The sequence below is a fragment of the Rousettus aegyptiacus genome, unplaced genomic scaffold, assembly GCF_014176215.1.
Source record: "Rousettus aegyptiacus isolate mRouAeg1 unplaced genomic scaffold, mRouAeg1.p scaffold_m13_p_9, whole genome shotgun sequence".
NCBI lineage: Eukaryota > Metazoa > Chordata > Mammalia > Chiroptera > Pteropodidae > Rousettus > Rousettus aegyptiacus.
In genome coordinates, this window is record NW_023416312.1 from 27,677,043 (window position 1) to 27,696,029 (window position 18,987).

The window sequence follows — 18,987 nt, forward strand, 5'->3', positions numbered from 1 at the left end:
ATCATACTCAGGGCTGGGTGACTTTCACAACCTGGTGGATCTTCTCCTGAAGTCCTACATGTAACTTTTGGCTATGGAAGACTTCCCAAATGTTGGCAATCACCAAAGCTCTAAGTGAGAGGTTTTCTCTGCCTTACTGGACCCAATGGATCTATATAACTGGTCCAACTCTCTCATGGCCTCTTCTGACATTACTACTCCCCTATCAATTCTCTGTCATGCATATAAGATCAGACAATAACTAAGGACCAGGGGTAAGAAGGAGGCTGTGCCACATTGCCAAGACCCTAGCTGATACCAAGAAATCAATGAAGGCTTTAAGAATGGTTGGATACCAACCTGTGATGTATCATTCAGAATCCCTTTGAGGAAGGTCTTGGTGGCCCAGTTGATAGGAGTCCCCCTCAAGGACTGCCTCAGCTAAAGAGTCGTCTTGGCTACAAAGAGCCACATTGCCCAACATTATACCTCTTCCTAAACCAACCCACAGGGATAAAGGCCAGGCCATTTTGGCCAAACTCAGGACAACTCTGAAAGGCCATTCTAGCTCCAGGGTTCTCTCTATGGCAAGGGTCCCCAACCCCTGTGCTGCAGACTGGTGCCAGCCTTTGGCCTGTTTAGAACCAGGCTGCACCGGGAGGTAAGTGGTGAGCCAGTGAGCAAAGATTTATCTGAATTTGCAGCCACTCTCTGGTGCTATCATTACTACCTCAGCTTCACCTCAGATCATCAGGTATTAGATTCTCATAGGCGCACTGGTCCCTGGTGCCAAAAACTTTGGGGACTGATGCTCTATGGGCTGGCCAAGGCTGTCTTTGGACCTGCATCACATCTCAACTTGTCCATCTGATCACTCCTGTGTCCTTTCCCTCCCTTCCCTTGAATATTGATCCCAAGGATGCTCCTGAATAAACACTTATACATTAGACTCCATCTGCTTCCTAAGAACCTAATCTGTGACTAGGCTCCAACCCAGAGTATCTCAGGATATATTAGATATTAACATTGAAACACACCTACATAGTTCAAGAAATACTATAGTGTTTACTACTGATTTTACTGTATAAACTATGCAATATTATGCTCAACCTATTTACATTAAATATTTTCACGTGAGCTTACAGACTTACTGGTAACATTCCCAAGCTATCTTGTATCTAGTTATGAACCAATAACAAGCTTAGGAGTACCAGAGTGCTGCAGACTCTGGAATCTAGTTAAGCTCTCATTATTGGTTAAATTGATCAGGTAATACTTTATACCTATGCTCTTTTATTTCCAAGTGGCTGAAAAGAAATTGCCCCTTCCAAATGTCTTTTACAGCTTGATCCACTTCTAGGCTTGGTCAGAAGAATTGATAAGAGCCCCTAAGAGTAAAGCTCTTCTCACCACAAATAAGTAACAATTGGAAGATCCTACTGCTGAAGCACAGGCCTTTTTTAATGCTACATTTCTGTCCTGTAACTGTTCTCTTATCTTTAGGAACAGAATCACTAATCTTCACCTTAAAAGTTAACTGTTCAAGACTCAGCCCCCTGACTTGAGGAAGACATCTCCATTTTACAAACAATAATACAAGTATTACAAACATGATACGGGTATTACGAAAATAATACAGGTATTTAAAATATAATATAGGTATTATAAGTGTCTCACGTATATCAACTAAATCTTCACAACCACCTTGATGAAAGTAGTATTCTTTGTTTCTGTTACAGTTAACATACAATATTATATTAGTTTCAGGTGCACAACGCACTGATTAGACATTTATATAATTTATGAAGTGATCACTCTGCTAAATGCAGTACTCATCTGACACCATATATAGTTATTACAATACAACTTACTATATTCCCCATGCTATACTCTATCTCCATGACAATTTTGTAACTACCAATTTGTACCTCTTAAATCCCTTTCCCCTTCACCTAACCCCCATCCCCCAATCTGACAACCATCAACATACTCTCTGTATCTATGAGCTTGTTTCTACTGTTTGTTTATCATGTTCTCCAGATTCCATATGTGACATTCATCATTGTCTGACTTCCTCTACTCAGCACAATACCCTCTAGGTTCACCCATGTTGTTGCAGATGGCAAGATTTCATTCTTTCTTATGGCTGAGTAATATTTCATTGTGCGTATGTGTGTATGTGTGTGTGTGTGTGTGTGTGTGTGTGTATAATCACCTCTTCTTTATCCATTCATCCACTGATGGACACCCAAGTAGCCTCCATATCTTGGCTATTGTAAATAATGCTGCAATGAATATATGTAGTCACATGTCACTTCAAAGTAGTGTTTAGGGGTTCTTCAGATAAATACCCAGAAGTGGGATAACTAAGTCCTTCTTTGTCTCTTGTTATAGCCTTTGTTTTAAAGTCTATTTTGTCTGGTATAAGTATTGCTACTCCAGCTTTTTTTGTGTGTTTCCATTTTTATGAAACATCTTTTTTCATCTCTTTACTTTCAGTCTGTGTGGCTTTTTGATTTAAAGTGAGTCTCTTGTAGATTAAGTAAAGGTCTTGTTTTCTTATTCATCCAGCCATCCTATCTTTTTATTAGAGCATTTAATCTATTTACATTTAAAATAATTGTTGCTAGATATGTAGTTATTGTCATTGTATTATTCACATTTTTTTCTTCTTCTTAAAGAAGTCTAACACTTCCAGTAACACTGGCTTGGTGGTGATGAACTCAGCTTTTTCTTGTCTGAGAAGCTCTTTATCTGTCCTTCTAAATGATAGGTTAAATGTATAGAGTAATCTTGGTTGTAGGTTCTTGTTTTTCCTCACTTTGAGTATTTCCTGCCAATCCCTTCTGACCTGCATGCAAAGTTTCTGTTGAGAAATCAGGTGACAATTTCATTGCTGCTTTTAAGATTCTTTGTCTTTAACATTTGGCATTTTAATGACGATATGTCCTGCTGTGGGCCTCTTTGCGTTCAAATTGTTTGGGACTCTCTGAGCTTCCTGGGCTTGTATGCCTATTTCCTTCACCAGGTTAGTGAATTTTTCAGGCATTATTTCTTGAACAATTCCTTGTTCTCCCTCTTCTTTTTCTGGTATCCTTATGATGCACATGTTGATATGCTTGGTGTTGTCCCAGAGGCCCCTTAAACTATATTCATTTTTTTGGATTCTTCTTTATTGTTGTTGTTCTGATTGGGCGTTTTCTGCTACTTTTTCTTCTAAATCAGTGATTCGCTCCTCCACTTCATTTAATTGATTGTTAATTCTTCCTAAGGTATTCTTCATTTCAGTTATTATATTCTTCATTTATGATGCTCTTTTTTATGTTTTCTATCTCCACTCTTATGTTTTCTATCACTTTGTTAAAAGTTTCGCTCAGTTCATCTACTCTTCCCCTAAATTCATTGAGCATCCTTATAATATGTGTTTTGAACTCTGCATCTGGTAGATTGCTTGTCTCCATTTCGTTGAGTTCTTTTTTTGGAGCTTTGTTCTGTTCCTTCATGTGGGACATGTTTCTTTGTATCCCCATTTTGGCTGCCTCCCTATGTTTGCATATATATATATATATATATATATATATATATATATATATATATATATATATATTAGGTAGGGCTGCTATGTTTCCCGATCTTACTAGAGTAGCCTTATGTAGTAGGTATGCTGTGGGTCCCAGTGGCACAGCCTTCCCCGGTCACCTAAGCCGGTGCTCCAGGTATGTCTCCCTGTATGGGTTGTGGGTGCCCTCCTGTAGTACTTGAGCCTTGGTTGCTGTTTGCTTGTTAATGGGAAGGATTGACCCTCAGGCTGATTGGTTGTAATGACTGCCCATGACCAGTGGAGGAGCTGTTCTGCAGGGGCTGACCCTATAGGGCAAAATTCACTTTAACAGGGCTCTGGTGTCTGCCCTGTAAGCCCTTTAGGTATGTAATTCTGAGTGGTGCTCTGGCTCAGAGTGAAGCTGGCCACCAAGCATGCCAGCCAGGACCTCCTAAGAGGGCCCTACCACAGGCCATGTTGAGCTGCAGACTGTGCCCTGTCTGGGGCCACTTGGCATGAGCCACTAAGTAATCTGCAGATGGATGTCATCCATGTTTGGACTGGATGTGCCTCAAGAGCCCAAGCCATAATCTAATGCTGGCTGCTGCTAGTGCCAGGCTTGGGGCTGCTCAGCAAGAGGTACAGGGCATGCAAAGGCTAGATGCTGCTTGTTTACATTTTATGAACCCTGAGAGATCTTAGGAAAATCTGCAGCATGAGCCAAGATAGGCGGTTTGTATGGAAAATCTACTGGAAGCAGCTTGAGTGGGCCCACAAGTTGGCAGGGGCGGGGTCTCAGGGAATCACTAGGGCAAGGTGATTAGTGTTAGCTACATTGATGGAGACTCAGATATGATGTCCACCTGCATCTGTACACCAGGTAGGGGAGAGTTCAATAAAGTATCAATAGTTTCTGCCAGTACTTCTGTCAGGAGAAAGTTGCCACTCCAGCCCTCACCCTAAAGCCAGTCAACCCAGTTCCTCCCCATTTGTCCCTGGCACTTTTTCAGCAGCTTCCCCAGTATTGGAGCTCAGAGCAAGGGAGTCTGTCACTGAGAAGTCCATGAGCAGGCCCCTTAAGAAAAACACCTGCGACTTCCTCAGTTCTCCGTTTCACTCAGCCACAATCTCTGCTGGTTTTCACAGCTAGAAGTTGTGGGAACTTTTCTTCCCAAGGAACCCTGGCCTGGAGAGCTCAGTGTGGAGCCTGGACTCCTCACTCTTCTGGGGGGAATCCACAGCCAATATATTTCTCCTGATTCTCAACTGCCACAGGTAGGTGTGGGATCAGCCCATTTCACATCTCTGCTCCTCCTACCAGTCTCAAGGTGGCCTCGTCTATATGTCCCCAGTTGTAGGACTTCTGCTCAGCTAGACTTCGGGCAATTCCTAATGATGGCTATTCTGTAGTTTAGTTGTAATTTTGATGTGGCTATGAGAGGAGGCAAGCACAGCATTTACCTGGTCTGCCATCTTGACTGGAACCCTGGAAATATTATTCTATCTCCATTTTTTAGATGGAGAAACCTGAAAGGTTGGATAATTTACACAAAGTCACCCTGTTAGTCAATTGCAGATCTAAGGATTTAAACTCAGGTTCATGTTCCAGACTTTCTGCTCCACCTGTCTCCCTAAAGCATCTGAAGTCTGCAGCTCATTAACTGTCCTAGCCGACAGAGCAGGTAAGAGATGAAATGGGGGAGGGGAAGTTAAAGGAAGAGTGGATCTCTGAACTTCCCATGCAGTGATTCCTTTTCCAGTATGGGTGGTGACTGTTTTGTGAGTTCTTAAATCAACTTAATGAAACATGAACAAACTACATTCAAAAGAAAGAAAGAAGTGGGAAGAGGAGAAAAAAAAAGAAGGAAGAAAGAGAGAAAGGAAAGCAAAAAAGATCATACTGTACCACATGTAATTAAAATAGTACTGGTTCACAAAACTTTTGTTCCATTGTATATATGCATGCTGGGTTGATACGAAAAAATGTCTTTCTTACTGTGGGCTGTAGTATCAAAAGAACTTAAATTTCATTCAAATTCAATAGTCATCAAGAAAATAAAAATTAAAGTAATAAGACACCACATGTTTTCAGAGGCAAAAATGTAAAAACAACTTCAATGCCTATCAGATAGAAATGAATAAATTATTCCTTATCCACACTATGCTTCATAAAGAATGGCTTAGGTTTATACATATTAAACTAGAGAAATTTCCCATGATTTATCATTCAATAAGAAAAACGCCCTGCAGATAAATGCATGTGGCATAATTATACTTCTGTGCAATAAATGATGAAACCCCCAACATAGAGGTAATAAACATTTGGGTGGTGGATTGGGTGGAATGAAAAAGGAAAGAAGGAAGTAAGGTAAAGAAACAACAAAGGCAGTTGCTAACTAGCAAAAATAAGTACATGTATCATTGAGAATCCCATGGGAAACAGAGGACATAAGCAAACTGTATAACTCGAGAAGAGTTTAAGAAAGTGACTATTTACAAAATTGTGGGAAATGTTTAGGGAAAACAACAGGGAATTATTCAATCCCTCAGGCATTGTAGTATCAGGGAGTCATTATCACCACCCAAGGCTGAAAGGACATGTGAGAGTGGTTACCAGAACCTGGAGTGGGTAGCTCTGTGGAGAGAACCTCCAAATAGGTGCTGTGGACTCTGGTTGGAGGAAGCAGGGAAGAAGATGGGTTTTTTCCTCCCCTTACCCTTCACTCTCCTACTACTGCATCCCATTGGCCAACCCAACTGGAGGACAAAAGGCTCTAGGCCCCACAGATACAGGCCACAAATGTCAATTGCCTGGGACTCAGAGCAGGGTAGAGGAGGCTTCAGAAAAATCTTAATGGGACAAATGGATGATATCCAGCACAGCATACTATAACGATAAATGAAAAGATGGAATATAAACTCCATCCATCATTTTTCTTTTTATATGTAAAAATTAGACATTTACATGGATAAGAATTAAAAGGTTACTAAATGACAGTATCATTTTGTTTTTGTGATGGCATCTTGGATTTTAATTAAACCCAATAGCTTCAATAATAATTACATTAAAATATGTATTTTTTATTCTTTGCGATGAAAAAAATCCGAGTTAAACTTCTGATTCTACCAGACCCTGTTGCTTTTCTAACTTCTCCATCTTTAGAATGGGAATGATAAAAGTACTCACTTCATAGAGTTACTATGAGGATTAAATGAACTAATAAATTTTGAGATCTTAGAACAGTACTTGGCACATAGTAAATGCTTTAAGTCTTTACTATTATTATGGTGATGACGGGACATCACATGCCTCCTAATGTAGGCAGCTGTCTCCATGTCCCCTCTCCAATCTACCCACTATCCAGCCTGAGCAAGCTCCCTTTAAAGTGTATTCCTGATATGTCACTTTCTTCCTTGGAATTTGTCCATGGTCTCCAGACCCTGCAGGATAATACTCAAACTTCACCCTTGTAGTTATCTCCAGCCTCATTCTTCTCTACTTTGTGCTTTCATTCCAGCCTCACAATTCCTTCTGTTTCTGCACAAGTGCCATGCTGTCCTCTGTCCCAGAGTCTCTGTTGGGAATGCCTTTTCCATATCATTCTACTTTCCTACGTTGTTAACTCTTAGTATTCATCACTGAAATTTCAAGCATCACCTCCCCTGAGAAGACTTCCTGCCCCTGCCTTCCCCCTGCCACTGCATAATCAAATTTATAAGCAGCTTCTTCATCCCATTACATCTTGTATAGGCTCTATCTCACCATGTGCCAAATCATGAGTGTATTGACTTCCCCATCAGCAATGGTCCCTCAAAGGAAGCAATAATGACCTTTCTCTCTGGACCCCTGCACAAAGCATGGAACCTGCTGAGAGTGGATACTTAATCATGATTTGTCTAAGATTAAAATTTATAAATAAATGAGTTAAATAAGTGACCAAGCCAGCATTCAACCCCGGCTCTGTTCGACTCCAAAGGCCACCACTGTCTCCCAACCATCTGGAAGTTCTAAGGCTGCCTGACACTTCGGAATAGCTGCATGCCTGAAGGAACTACCCAGGGACACTAGACCAATTCAGGCCAAAACTATCTGGTTAGCATTGATGGGGAGGAATAAATGCCTCCTTTCTGGGAGTATCAACTACATGCATTTGCTTTATCAAGGGACTTTCCCCATAAAATCAATTTCTGGAGCATGTTAAAATATAAACAAACCACCACCTACCCACCCACTACTTAAAAGCAATTAGTACAAAGAGATTTTAGAGAATTCAGATAATTCCACAACGTTGAGAACACCATCTGATCATAGGAACTTTGTTTTCCCTAAACAATCATTTTTCTATTAAATTTTTATTTTAAATTTGGCTCCACTGTGAAATGTGCATCCCCATACTGTACTGTGTTCATAGCCACAGATACACCAGAGAGTCTTGACATATTTACCTTTTGAGATTTGCTCTTGTGGCTCATGATGTTACCAGAATCCCTTGATAATAGTGTTTATATCTATTTATAACTGTAACCTATTATCCTATCTTCCATGTAATTGGATGTGACTAAGATTAAAAAAAATCAGCTGCATAAGAAAAGTCATGCTCTTATAGAACAGATGTTTACTCAGCATGGAGAGTGAGTTAGACTTTAACACAAATACCCAGAAATACATAAGCACTCTTTCCAAAAGCACTGGTTAATATTTTACATGGAAAAATAACTTTAAGATAAAAGATATTAAAAGTCCAAGGGAGGTACCACAGCTGGATTTTAAAATAAGTGTTAATTTTACCTCTTTCACGGGCGATATTGCTACCAATTCAGGCACTGGATGTTTTCTCCAGTTCAGGACACAGAAAAATGACTTATAATTGATTTGTTTTTTATTGTCTTCAAACCTGAAAATATAATTGTTGTATATGATTTGAATCAATCTGCAAAATTCAGGACCAAAATGTCAGCTTAAATGCTACCATAAAAACATAATATCAGGGGTACTTCAATGTTTGATATTTTTCTTATTTATTTTTAGTTTTTATCTGTTTCCAACCCTTCAGAATGTAAACTATTTGCAAGCAGAGATCTCACACATCTAATTCACCAAAGTATCTCCAGCACCTAGATCAATGCTGGCCCTTAGTAGGTGTTCAATAAATATCTGTTGCAGTTGCCACAGAAACAAATTAGTTTATTCAGTAACTAAGACTACTGCTATATTTTTTAAACAATATTTGAAGGTCTTTTAAGTCTAATATGGTTGACACTATATGTCAGTAAAATAAAATGTCCTTATATTTCTTAAATTGCATGCCTTTTAAATCTTTAAGGCAAGCTTAGATTCACTTCGTTTAATATATTTTTAGGAAAAATAAAAGACATCTTTATCATTTATCATGTAGGCATTAAAAGGGGTTATTTAGATCTATACATGCTGTAATAGAAATATATGTTCACAACATATTGTTGAGTCGAAAGGAGGTTATAAAATAGCAAGTAGAGTTATGATCTTACTTTAAGTTTATACTTATATAAAAAGGCATAGAAAAAAAGTCTAGTAACAATACACTGAACAATACTTATCTCTGAAGAGAGAGAAAGATTTTTGCTTTTTCCTAGACTTTCCTGTATTATCTGAATGGCTTTAAATTTATAATCAGAAAAAAATTAAGCCTATTTTCATTAAAAATAAACAAATGATTATCCTGCACCATTAAACTACAGGTCAAAAATAATAAATCTATAAAACATGTCTCAGGTTACAGAATTTGGGTAGACTTTAATAACATTAGTTTGGGTTTTTTTTAAAGTTACCTTCCATTAATGACAAGTGATTCATATTTTTCCATTTGGTAATACTAAGAAGCATCCCATGTAAAAAGTGAGGATTTTTAAATAAATATATTAAATTAAAAAAAATAATAAATCTATTTGACTACTATTTCCTAATTATGTACATTGACATAAATTCATCCTTAATCATAATAGAGTTTTGGCTGTTAAGACCCAATAATATTAACACAATTGTTATAATGACCTAAACACAAACAAAATACTTTGTGTAATACCTCAATGCCACTTATTCCAAATTTTACCACATTCTGCCTATTTTTAAGGTTAAATATATACTGGTCATGTAACACCATTTTTTTAAGAAAAAGACAAATGTGGTCACTAAGGCACTGTTCCACCCTGCCTTAGGCTTCTGCCTTTCTCTCAAAACCTCCAAATCAACACACCCCTCCATCTAGTAAGTGAGATGCACAAGTTACTATTGTGAGGATGAATGGAGGATAATTATAAGAAAACTCAGTGATGATAAAAGTAGAAAAACAACATACTCATAATTGGTCAAAAGACTTTTCTCATTTTTTTCTCAAAATATTAAGAAAATAATAACTCATATTTATAAACTAATAAAAATTAGGAGCAATAAATTAAATGTTATAAGACAAAGTGACAGACTCATCAATCTAAACAAATTAAACAGTGATTGGAAGAGGGGAAAGGGAATTCAGTAATTCTTTTGTGTACATTTTCTTTGGCCAAGGATTCTGGGATACAACTCCAATATGCTCCCACTACCACTGTCTATCCTCTAAATTTTGGCTCACTTGTCATATGAACTCCTTGAAAGAACATACTCTGTTTACAGAAATATTTGTAGCCAAAATGTAGGACCATTATGTCCTTTATTTTGTGTGTGTTTTGGGAGAAGAACTAAAACTCAAACAATTAAAGATGTTTTGTAAGAAACTTTCATTTAGCATGGAGCCTTTGAAGAAAAGTATTCCCTAATACTCTTTAGTAGGAGCTGAGGTCAGAAAATGAGATCATGAAGGGCCTTTGACTTTCAGACTGAGGAAAACTAAGAGCCACTGAGCACATTGTACAGAACCGTAATAGGATCTAAGTTATATTTTCTAAAGATCACTCCAGCTGATATACTGAGAAAAGAATGTAGGAACAAGGCCAAAATAGCAAGGCAATTAGCGGTCCTTTGCAGTAATCCAGATGAAAGATAATGACAGCTTAGATGATATTGCTGGCAGTGGAGGGCAGTGAAAACTGGTTAATTCTGAATATATTTTGAGTGTAGGATTCTTGAAGGATTGGAGAGAGAGGGAAGGGGGGAGGGAGGTGAAAAGAGAGCATGAATGAATGAATGAATGAATGAATGAATTCTAGACAACTCCAAGGATTTTACTTGGGCAACTGGAAAAATAGAGCTGCCCTAACTGAGACAGGAAAGACTGCAGGGGCTAAAGACTGGGAGAAAAGATCTGCAGTTTGGTTTTGGATATGTTACTTTCTTATGAACAATGAGCAGTTGGGTATATGAGTCTGAAGTTCAGGGAAAATGTTCAAGTTGAAAATAGAAATGCAGGAGTCATTAGCATATAGATGGTATTTAAAGTCACTAGACTGGGAGATTGGATGAGATCACCAATGAAGTAAGTTTCTCTATCTGTTCCTACAGTATGAATTAATTGTCAGTAAATCCCTATTATATCAATTACAGGAAGCACTTATTTAACCCTAGAGGTTTCATAAGTATAATATTCCAGTAATTTGGAAACTAGACAAAAAACTATCAAACAGATCCAGGATCACATCAGATCTCACCCCTCATGTACAATTCACTAATCAGTCCTGTGGATTCTACCCCATAGCCTATCACAAATATCTTTCTCTCCAACTCCTCTACTATTCACTAATTTAAAGCCACTATCTCTCTTGCATTACAGTGATAGTTTTGTATCTTGATTTTCATTGCTTTTATTCTTACCTTATTGCAGACCATCCTCCACCAAAATGATCCTTCTAAAACACATATCACATCAATGAATTCCTTGCTTGCAACTCTCCAATGACTTCTTGATCCACTTAGAACACAAGTCTTATAAGACCCTGTGTATTCTGGCTACTGTTTGACTTCTCTGATCTCATCTAAAAACTCCCTGTTCACAATGTTCCAGGTACACTAGCCTTCTTGTTATCTGAGAATACCAAGATTGTTCCCAGAAATGAAAGGCATTTGCACCTTCTGGTCCCTTTGTCTGAAAAGTCTCAACTCAAATGTTGCTTCTTCAGAAAGGCTTCCCTGAAGTTCCTCTGATCTGAGTCCCCATTCCTGAATCTTCATTTTCCCTGGATGATGGCACTGGAACTTACAGAAAATTTTCTGGAAGTCACTACTTGAGGTCCTATTATCAGACCATATTACCAATAAGTCCGATATTTATTCATGCTAGCCTGTTACTCCTGGGCCCCCAGCCTTCTTCCTTGCCTAACTTATGATATGTCAGACTCAATGTATTTATTTCAAAGGATATTTGGGAAGGATGTTCCCAAATAAAATGATGTTCAGGAAAGATTAAAAGTTGTAAATCAAGGAGTACACAGCTTAGAATTGATGTATAAAATCTTTTTGAGGAAAAGTGTTTGGCAGATTTAATCTTTCCAAAATCCCAGAGCCAGGCCTCAGGGAAGAGTTGGCCTAATGAGGTATAATATTCCAAGTTTTTCTTTGCATTTCTGTTTTAGAGGATCTCCATGGATATGGAAATTACCCCAAAAGGAGCAAGGAAGAACAAAAAAAATCTTTCAATTAAAAGGGATAAAACTAGTCGATGCTTCTTGGAAGAATTATTTGCTCTTAGGAAGTGGATAGAGTTACAGTAAATCATGATAGATTTATCACAAATATTTATCTCCCTTTTTCACCAAAATCTCACCAAAATGACAATAAATAAAAATGGGTAATAATCCACAATGACAAAGATAGATGAAAATAAGACAAGAGTGGATAAGAGATATCAAAATCTTTTGCAAGATGGAAAACAGGCCAAGGGCAGAGCTGAGGAAGGGAAGCTGAACTCTAAATGTCTCTAAGGCAGGGGGCACTTAGAGATGAACCAGTGTGGCCAGCAAAACTCTTGAGAGGCTCAGCTACTGCAGACTCCAGGTGCCCTTGCAGACTCCAAGGAAGAGATAGGTGCGGGACTGAAAACAAAGACTGTTTGAAAGCCTGAATAAAAGAGTAGCTGGAGCTCAGGTATCTTCCTCCACACTGTATTGTTCTCTGTATGTGTGTAAGGCTTGTTCTCCAGATAAATTCAACTAAATAATTTTCATTCTTGGAGAGATAAAGCACAATGGAGGATCAGAGGAGAGCATTACACATTGAACCTGGGCTTCTCAGCTCCCTTCCTTCCCTTTTCCTATTTGCAGAACACCAATGGCCATGCTTAAATTCTCCTCCTTTCCCCCCATCCCACCTTACCTCCTGCTCCAGCAGGAAAAGATAGGATTCTTCTCTCAATACTCTGAATGGTCTCAGAAAGATCTCCAGATTCTAGTTTCTGGGGATTACCTAATGAAAATGAGGGCTAGTAGATGACTCATGCAGTGAAACCCACCACTCAACAAGATTCATCCCCTAAAGCATTAAGGCCAGAAGCTAAAACTTCAACAGGGGAAAAAGGGGGGATCAGAGAAACAAACACAATTTAGGTAGAAGAAAGAAAGGTGTGATATAAGAGGATATATTACATTCATGAAAAAAAAACAGAAGACTACAAAAAAGGAACATTCAGACTAAAACTGTGTCCTTGGAATCAAAAATATGATAGTAGTCAATAGATACAGTACAAAGTGTGGAATATAAAGTTAAGGAAATACCTTGGTAACTACATCATAATGACAAAGAGAAAATTGGGGAGAGAAAAGATCCAAATTCAGGACATCTAAAATCTTAATGACAGGAGTTGTCATAAAAGAAAAATGAAAATGGAGGAGAGGAAATTAATAGACAATTTCTCAGAACCAAAGAAAAAGGCCTATAGATCAGAAAAGTCCATAAAGTGTTATGCACATTGAATCCATATAGACAGACAGACAGACAGACACACACACACACACACACACACACACACACACACACACCATAAGGCCCCATCATGAACTTCCAGAACACCGGGAATAAAAATAATGTTCTAAGAGTATCTCAAAACAACAATAATTGGAATCAACTTTATGCTAAATTCTCAAGCATCCTAGCAGAAAGTTAGTTGTAGTATCTAAAAATGAGAAACACAGAAATATGGTATACACATGCTATTTAAATGTTTGAAGAAACAGCTAGAAGGGCTGAAAGTGACTGCTTCTTGTGAATGAGTCTGGGAGGTGGGGAGAGATGTGAGCTTAAAATTACTTTTGTTGGAATAAGCTTTTTAGAATGATCTGTTTTTTTTTACCATGAACATCTATCAGTTTAATATAAAAAAAATTCATTGTAAAAAGTAGATGTGAGATCGTGAAACATGCTTTTCAAGGTAGTAAACTCTTACAAGTCAGACTTGAAAAGAGGAAGGAGAGCTACGAGTTGGGAGCGTGTTGATGAGCAATTAGTCTCCCAGTCTTCCTCCCTGCTCCAAAATTCTGTCATAGCTTCCTCCCCTGAACCACTTATATGAGATTTTTCATGTTCTCATTTGCTATTATAATATATACTGTTAGATGGGGTTGTGAGAGGGAGAAAACTAGGAAACAAAGGAGAGCGCCAGGTCTAAAAATAGCCCAGGTTGGAAGAGAGGGAGACAAAGGGAAGTAGTTTAGAAATGGAAAAAGGCTTGACTGTTAGGGGAGTGAGAACAAGTAGTCAGTGCCTATACTTACCCTCTGAGTATTATCTCCCCATTCACCCGTCATGGAGTCCTCCCGGCACCAAATCCTATCCATCCTTTCAAATTATGAATTGTATAGAAAATTTATCACCTTACTCCACACTGTGCTTCTAATCACAAATTTTAGCATTGTGATTCTCCACTTGAATTCTCTACTTTGCTCCTCTCCAAACATTCGGCTCTTTCTAAGACTCTGATCCATGGTCAAAGGACAATGATTTGCCACTCTGGAGAAAATTCTTTTGAAAAGGCTGTGAAGGCAATTCTAAAGAATTTTCTGTGGCAACATTGTTAGAATTAGTACACAGCCTTCCAGGATGACCACCCTAAAGAGCAACACTAATCCTGGCTTTTAAGTGTTTCTATGCTTATTAAAGACATCAGCCCAAATTCGTACTTTAAAGTCTCAGCTTACAGTGTCAAAGTGTTTTCCTAAAACCTCCATAAATTCTTCTTTCCCTCTGATACTTGGGCAAGCCACCACTTCCTTCCCTGCACAAACTAAGGGATGTGTTTGTGGAAGAAGAGAGATGGAAGGCAATTTCTCTGGTTCCTCTCTAGATAATAATGACCCCCAAACATGTTTCCCAATGCCTTATAGGTGAGAGTTCTTAAAAGTGAGTCTAATGTGTCATTTGACAGGTGCTCTTGCTCCCTCTCCCAAAAATGATGAATGGCTTGAAAACTGCAGAAGCTACCCACCTCCTTGCCATGGAGAATAATACTTATCTTTTTATTTCCACCATCTGTGGAGGGAAAAGGCCCAACAGCAGCTGTATTTTGCTGAATACCAACATGCATTTCCCTCTGCTGCAAAGACCATCTCCTAACTTTGGGGAATGGGCTAGCTACATCACCATGGCTGGAAGGGAAGGAGGACAATGAAGACATATTTTTGACTCAGTTGTATTTGGTTTCAGTTCATTACCCAGCCATCCTAGAGGTAAAATTGAAACACCTGGTGAGATTCTTAAAAACCAGACACTTGAGAAAAAAGTGGAGCTCTGGGCCACTACACTATAGTGACATAAAAACATAGAACTTGGGAAGATGTCATTGGCCAAGATTCCAGTGAGTAACTGGTTATCTCAAATAGCCAGGCCTCTACATTCCAATTGTGATCCGAGCACAAATTGCCTCAGTGAGGCGGATTATAGCTGCCAAGTATGGACTATACACAATGTCAGTTCTCTATTGGTCTGCGTAATTTTGGATTTTTAAAAATTTCTTAAACTACAAATCACCTTATATTTTAAAAGACATAAAGTGTGTGCATATGTGTGTATGTGTGTGTGTGTGTGTGGGGGGGTTCTCTATAAAAACTTCCCAGTACACCAAGCACTGCAACAATAGCTGCCACATGGCTCAACCCTTGACCCTCAGATTCACTGCCAGGTATTGTTGGGTGAAATCACTTGAGCCCAAGCCATGCCTCTGGGAGGGGGGCAGAGGGCAAGACTGGGTAGAGTGTAATGAGATGATTTTAAAGCCCTGTAGACTTTTTTCATTTTAACTGATATTTCTGGATGAGGCACCAGCTCTTGGGAGGCCAATTCTAAGGCATTCCATGGAGCCCAAAGCCAGCCATAAAAAACTATCTTGGGGCAGAGCTTCTGGGGAAAGAGATACACTTGAATTTCCAGCTATTCTAAGTCTCAAATCAGAAGGCTGCAATTAGGGTAGGAAGCTGCCTCTACTCCCCAGTCCCACAAGGAACACAGAATGTAATGACCTCAGAATACCCTCTACACTCTTATGATTTGAGAACCAGAATCTCTTATTAGTACTGTGGGAATACTAATATCCAAAGGAAAGCTCAGAGGGGTTGAATCAATTTACAAGGATCATATGGGCAGGCAGCAGTGCAGTTGGACTACAGATGCAGGCCTGGTGGAAATTAAACCCATGTTTTTCTTCCCCTGCCCAGCATACTAGCATAGGACAAGTCCCTGAGGCTGCAAATATGAATAAGACATAGTCCCTACCCCTAGGAGCTCAGATAGGAACAAAGATTTAGGGTATCTTAGGGAGTTGTCATTCTAATTCCATTAGAGCCTCATCTTGGCCTGAAGCACACTCTTTCAGTGACAGAGCCTCCTTATACCTCAATGTTTGCACTTATGAAATGAGGAATCATACCAACCATCAACTAAAATGTTCCTTTTAATATGCTCAAGGATTTATAAAATATTCTAGGGCCTTTGGCACTATGTCAATACAGTGTCACTCCTATTATTAATGCATAATAGTACCATGATATAGCACATTTAAATCTGATGTTCTATGCACTAGTAAAATGACTTCATTTCTAAGTAAGGTGACCTCCTACCAGCTACCACAGAATAAAGTAATGGGGGCTGGGGTATCAGGATATAGAAAAATGTTGAAACCCTGATTCCAGCTTGAATTGTGCTAATAAGGAAAATGCCTACAAAATCACAAGAAATGGAAATGGAGTAGAGGAAAAATCATAGTACGAAAACACGGGGTCAAGAGAAACATGGGTAACAATCCCTGGGTGAAAGGAAGCATTCAAACCTTTAGCCATGTTGTTTTTCATCTCCTGATATAAATTCAGGGCTATACGGCTATTCGACAGCTGTCCAGCCCTATCCCAAGGCAGGTAAAACTGCTCCTGGACAGGGTGTGCATTAAACCAAATCAACAAACTCCTCAAAAAACTCCATGCCTGCCTCCCATGGGAGACTGTAGACGCCAGAGGGGCTCTGGCTTAGTGTGCCATAGGAGGGCTGTGCAGAAAGAAAGTCTGGTCAAGGCTCTGGAAAGCCCTATGCGGTCTATAGGGAACAATAAGAATGCAGAATATAAATGTAAGATGCAGGCTGATGGGCCCATTAGGAATTAGGGCAGTCTGTGAAAGGAATCTGTGAAAATGATGCAAAACACCAAGCATGTGACCCAAATCATGTCAGGGCATATTGGAGGGAGAGGAGAATGGGAATGAGACATTTTCTAATCTGATTAGTCTGAAGTTTCCCCTGAGTGTAGAGAAGGGTCACTGCACAATTAGAGGCAAAGTTAGACTGAACACGGTCTGCTCAGTGGCTCAGAGGGAAGACCTCTTCGAAGCTAAGCTGGGCTAAGTGGCAGATGTGTTCTGAGACTGGGACAACTTTGAAGCATGTTGTGGACTGGTCTTTCTGCCTTTAATGTCAAATTGTAAAGGCAAAGACAAAACACTCTGCTGAGAGAATGAGAGGGTGATGACTTGGTGGCCCCAGTATTTGATAAGAAACATCTAGATCCTCCAGAGCCCAGGCTCCCAAATTCTGGACTTTCTAGGATAACTCATCCTCAAGGCCACCGAGAGATAACCTAATAAACATCCTCAGCTTCCTGACTAAAAGACTGCTTAATATGTGAAAGGCATTCAGGTCCAACTGTTACAAATAAGGCTTCCTCTATTTAGGAGGACACAGGTTCCTTCCAGGTCATTTCTTAGTCAGAGTGTGTGCCTTGACTTAAACTTCTTTCCTAGTCCCCAATCAATCCTTAGTACCAGCTGCTGTGCTGGGCACTTTATGTATATTATCTCAACTTATCCTCAGAACCACTAGGAAGCATGTATTGTTATCTCATTCAAGAGGTAAGGAATCTGGGCTTCAGGCAGGTAAAAAATCTTGTACACATTCAAACAGCTAGTAAAAGTAGATTCAAAGAATATAAGAGACAAGGTAGGGGTAAAATTGTCAAGATGTAACAATATACTGTTTGTTTATAGGCAGTAAATAAAACAGGTTAGAAGTAGGTCTCTGCATCTGAATAGATCAAACGTCAAGTCACAAATCTTGATTACAAGGTGAGGGACAAAAAGAGAAACATAGTATTATAAGACTCCTTAGGAGGAGATAATCATTGTCAGACAAGCAAATCCAAGAGAGCTTCTTGAAATGTGGTGCTACTTGAAATGAGTACTAAAGGAAAAGCAAGCTTTCGGCAAATGAAGAAAATTGGAAGCTATTTTCTACTGAAAAAAGTAGTAAGAGAAAAGGTGAAAAAAGTGGAAATGCAGGAGGTATCCGTGTGAAATGTTAACTGGCCCATTTGGCTAAACTATTGGGAATGAGAAGGAGAGCTTTGGGAATGCAGTAACTTTGAAGAACCCTGACTTCTAGGTCTGCATACTTTATCTCAGGTCCTTTACATCAGGATAACTGAGGTATCCTTCACGATGCTGCAAATAAAAGCAAATAGAGCTCACAGTCTAGAAAATAACCTCACATCAATCCAATGCACACATACGTGCAACTGAACTGGCCCTCTTCTTGATTCACCTCCTGACACCTTGATCCTAAGTTCTCCCACATGTGATTTAGTTTTACATGTTCCTTTGGTTTCTCCTTTTGTCTCACGTGAAGACTCCCTATTCTAGTCCCTGATTGAGAACACTGCTCCAACTGACAACCCTAAGCTCCACAATGGAGAAGGGAGAGAAGTAATTCAAAGCTAAAGAGTTTTGTCTTTCTTTATTGAGCACAGAGATGGTACAGAAGGTTTGTGAGTAGAACAGTGACACCACAACATTTGTGCTCTTAAGAGCTATTTAAATTTTGTATATAAAGACGGATTTTAAAATTTAGAGACTGGTGGAAGAAAGAACAACGTGGTGGCCCTGAAATAATCAAGAAGAAATGTAGCTCAAAATAAGAGTGAAAATTGTGGAAATAGAGAGGAGAGAGTGGGGATGCAAGCAATAGAAAGGAGGTAGAACTATCAAGATATTCCAATCTACTGTCATTTTGGACAATAATTCAAAATGGTGGG

General features: G+C 39.1%; 1 protein-coding gene across 1 annotated transcript in view; it reads right to left on the reverse strand.

The window, feature by feature from the left end:
- EFHC2 (EF-hand domain containing 2) overlaps positions 1 to 18,987 on the reverse strand; it is a 173,235-nt gene that overhangs the window by 13,195 nt on the left and 141,053 nt on the right. The window contains exon 14 of the mRNA XM_016166665.2: positions 8,310 to 8,415. Coding sequence (XP_016022151.2) covers positions 8,310 to 8,415 — 106 coding nt within the window. The remainder of the gene's footprint in view (positions 1 to 8,309; positions 8,416 to 18,987) is intronic.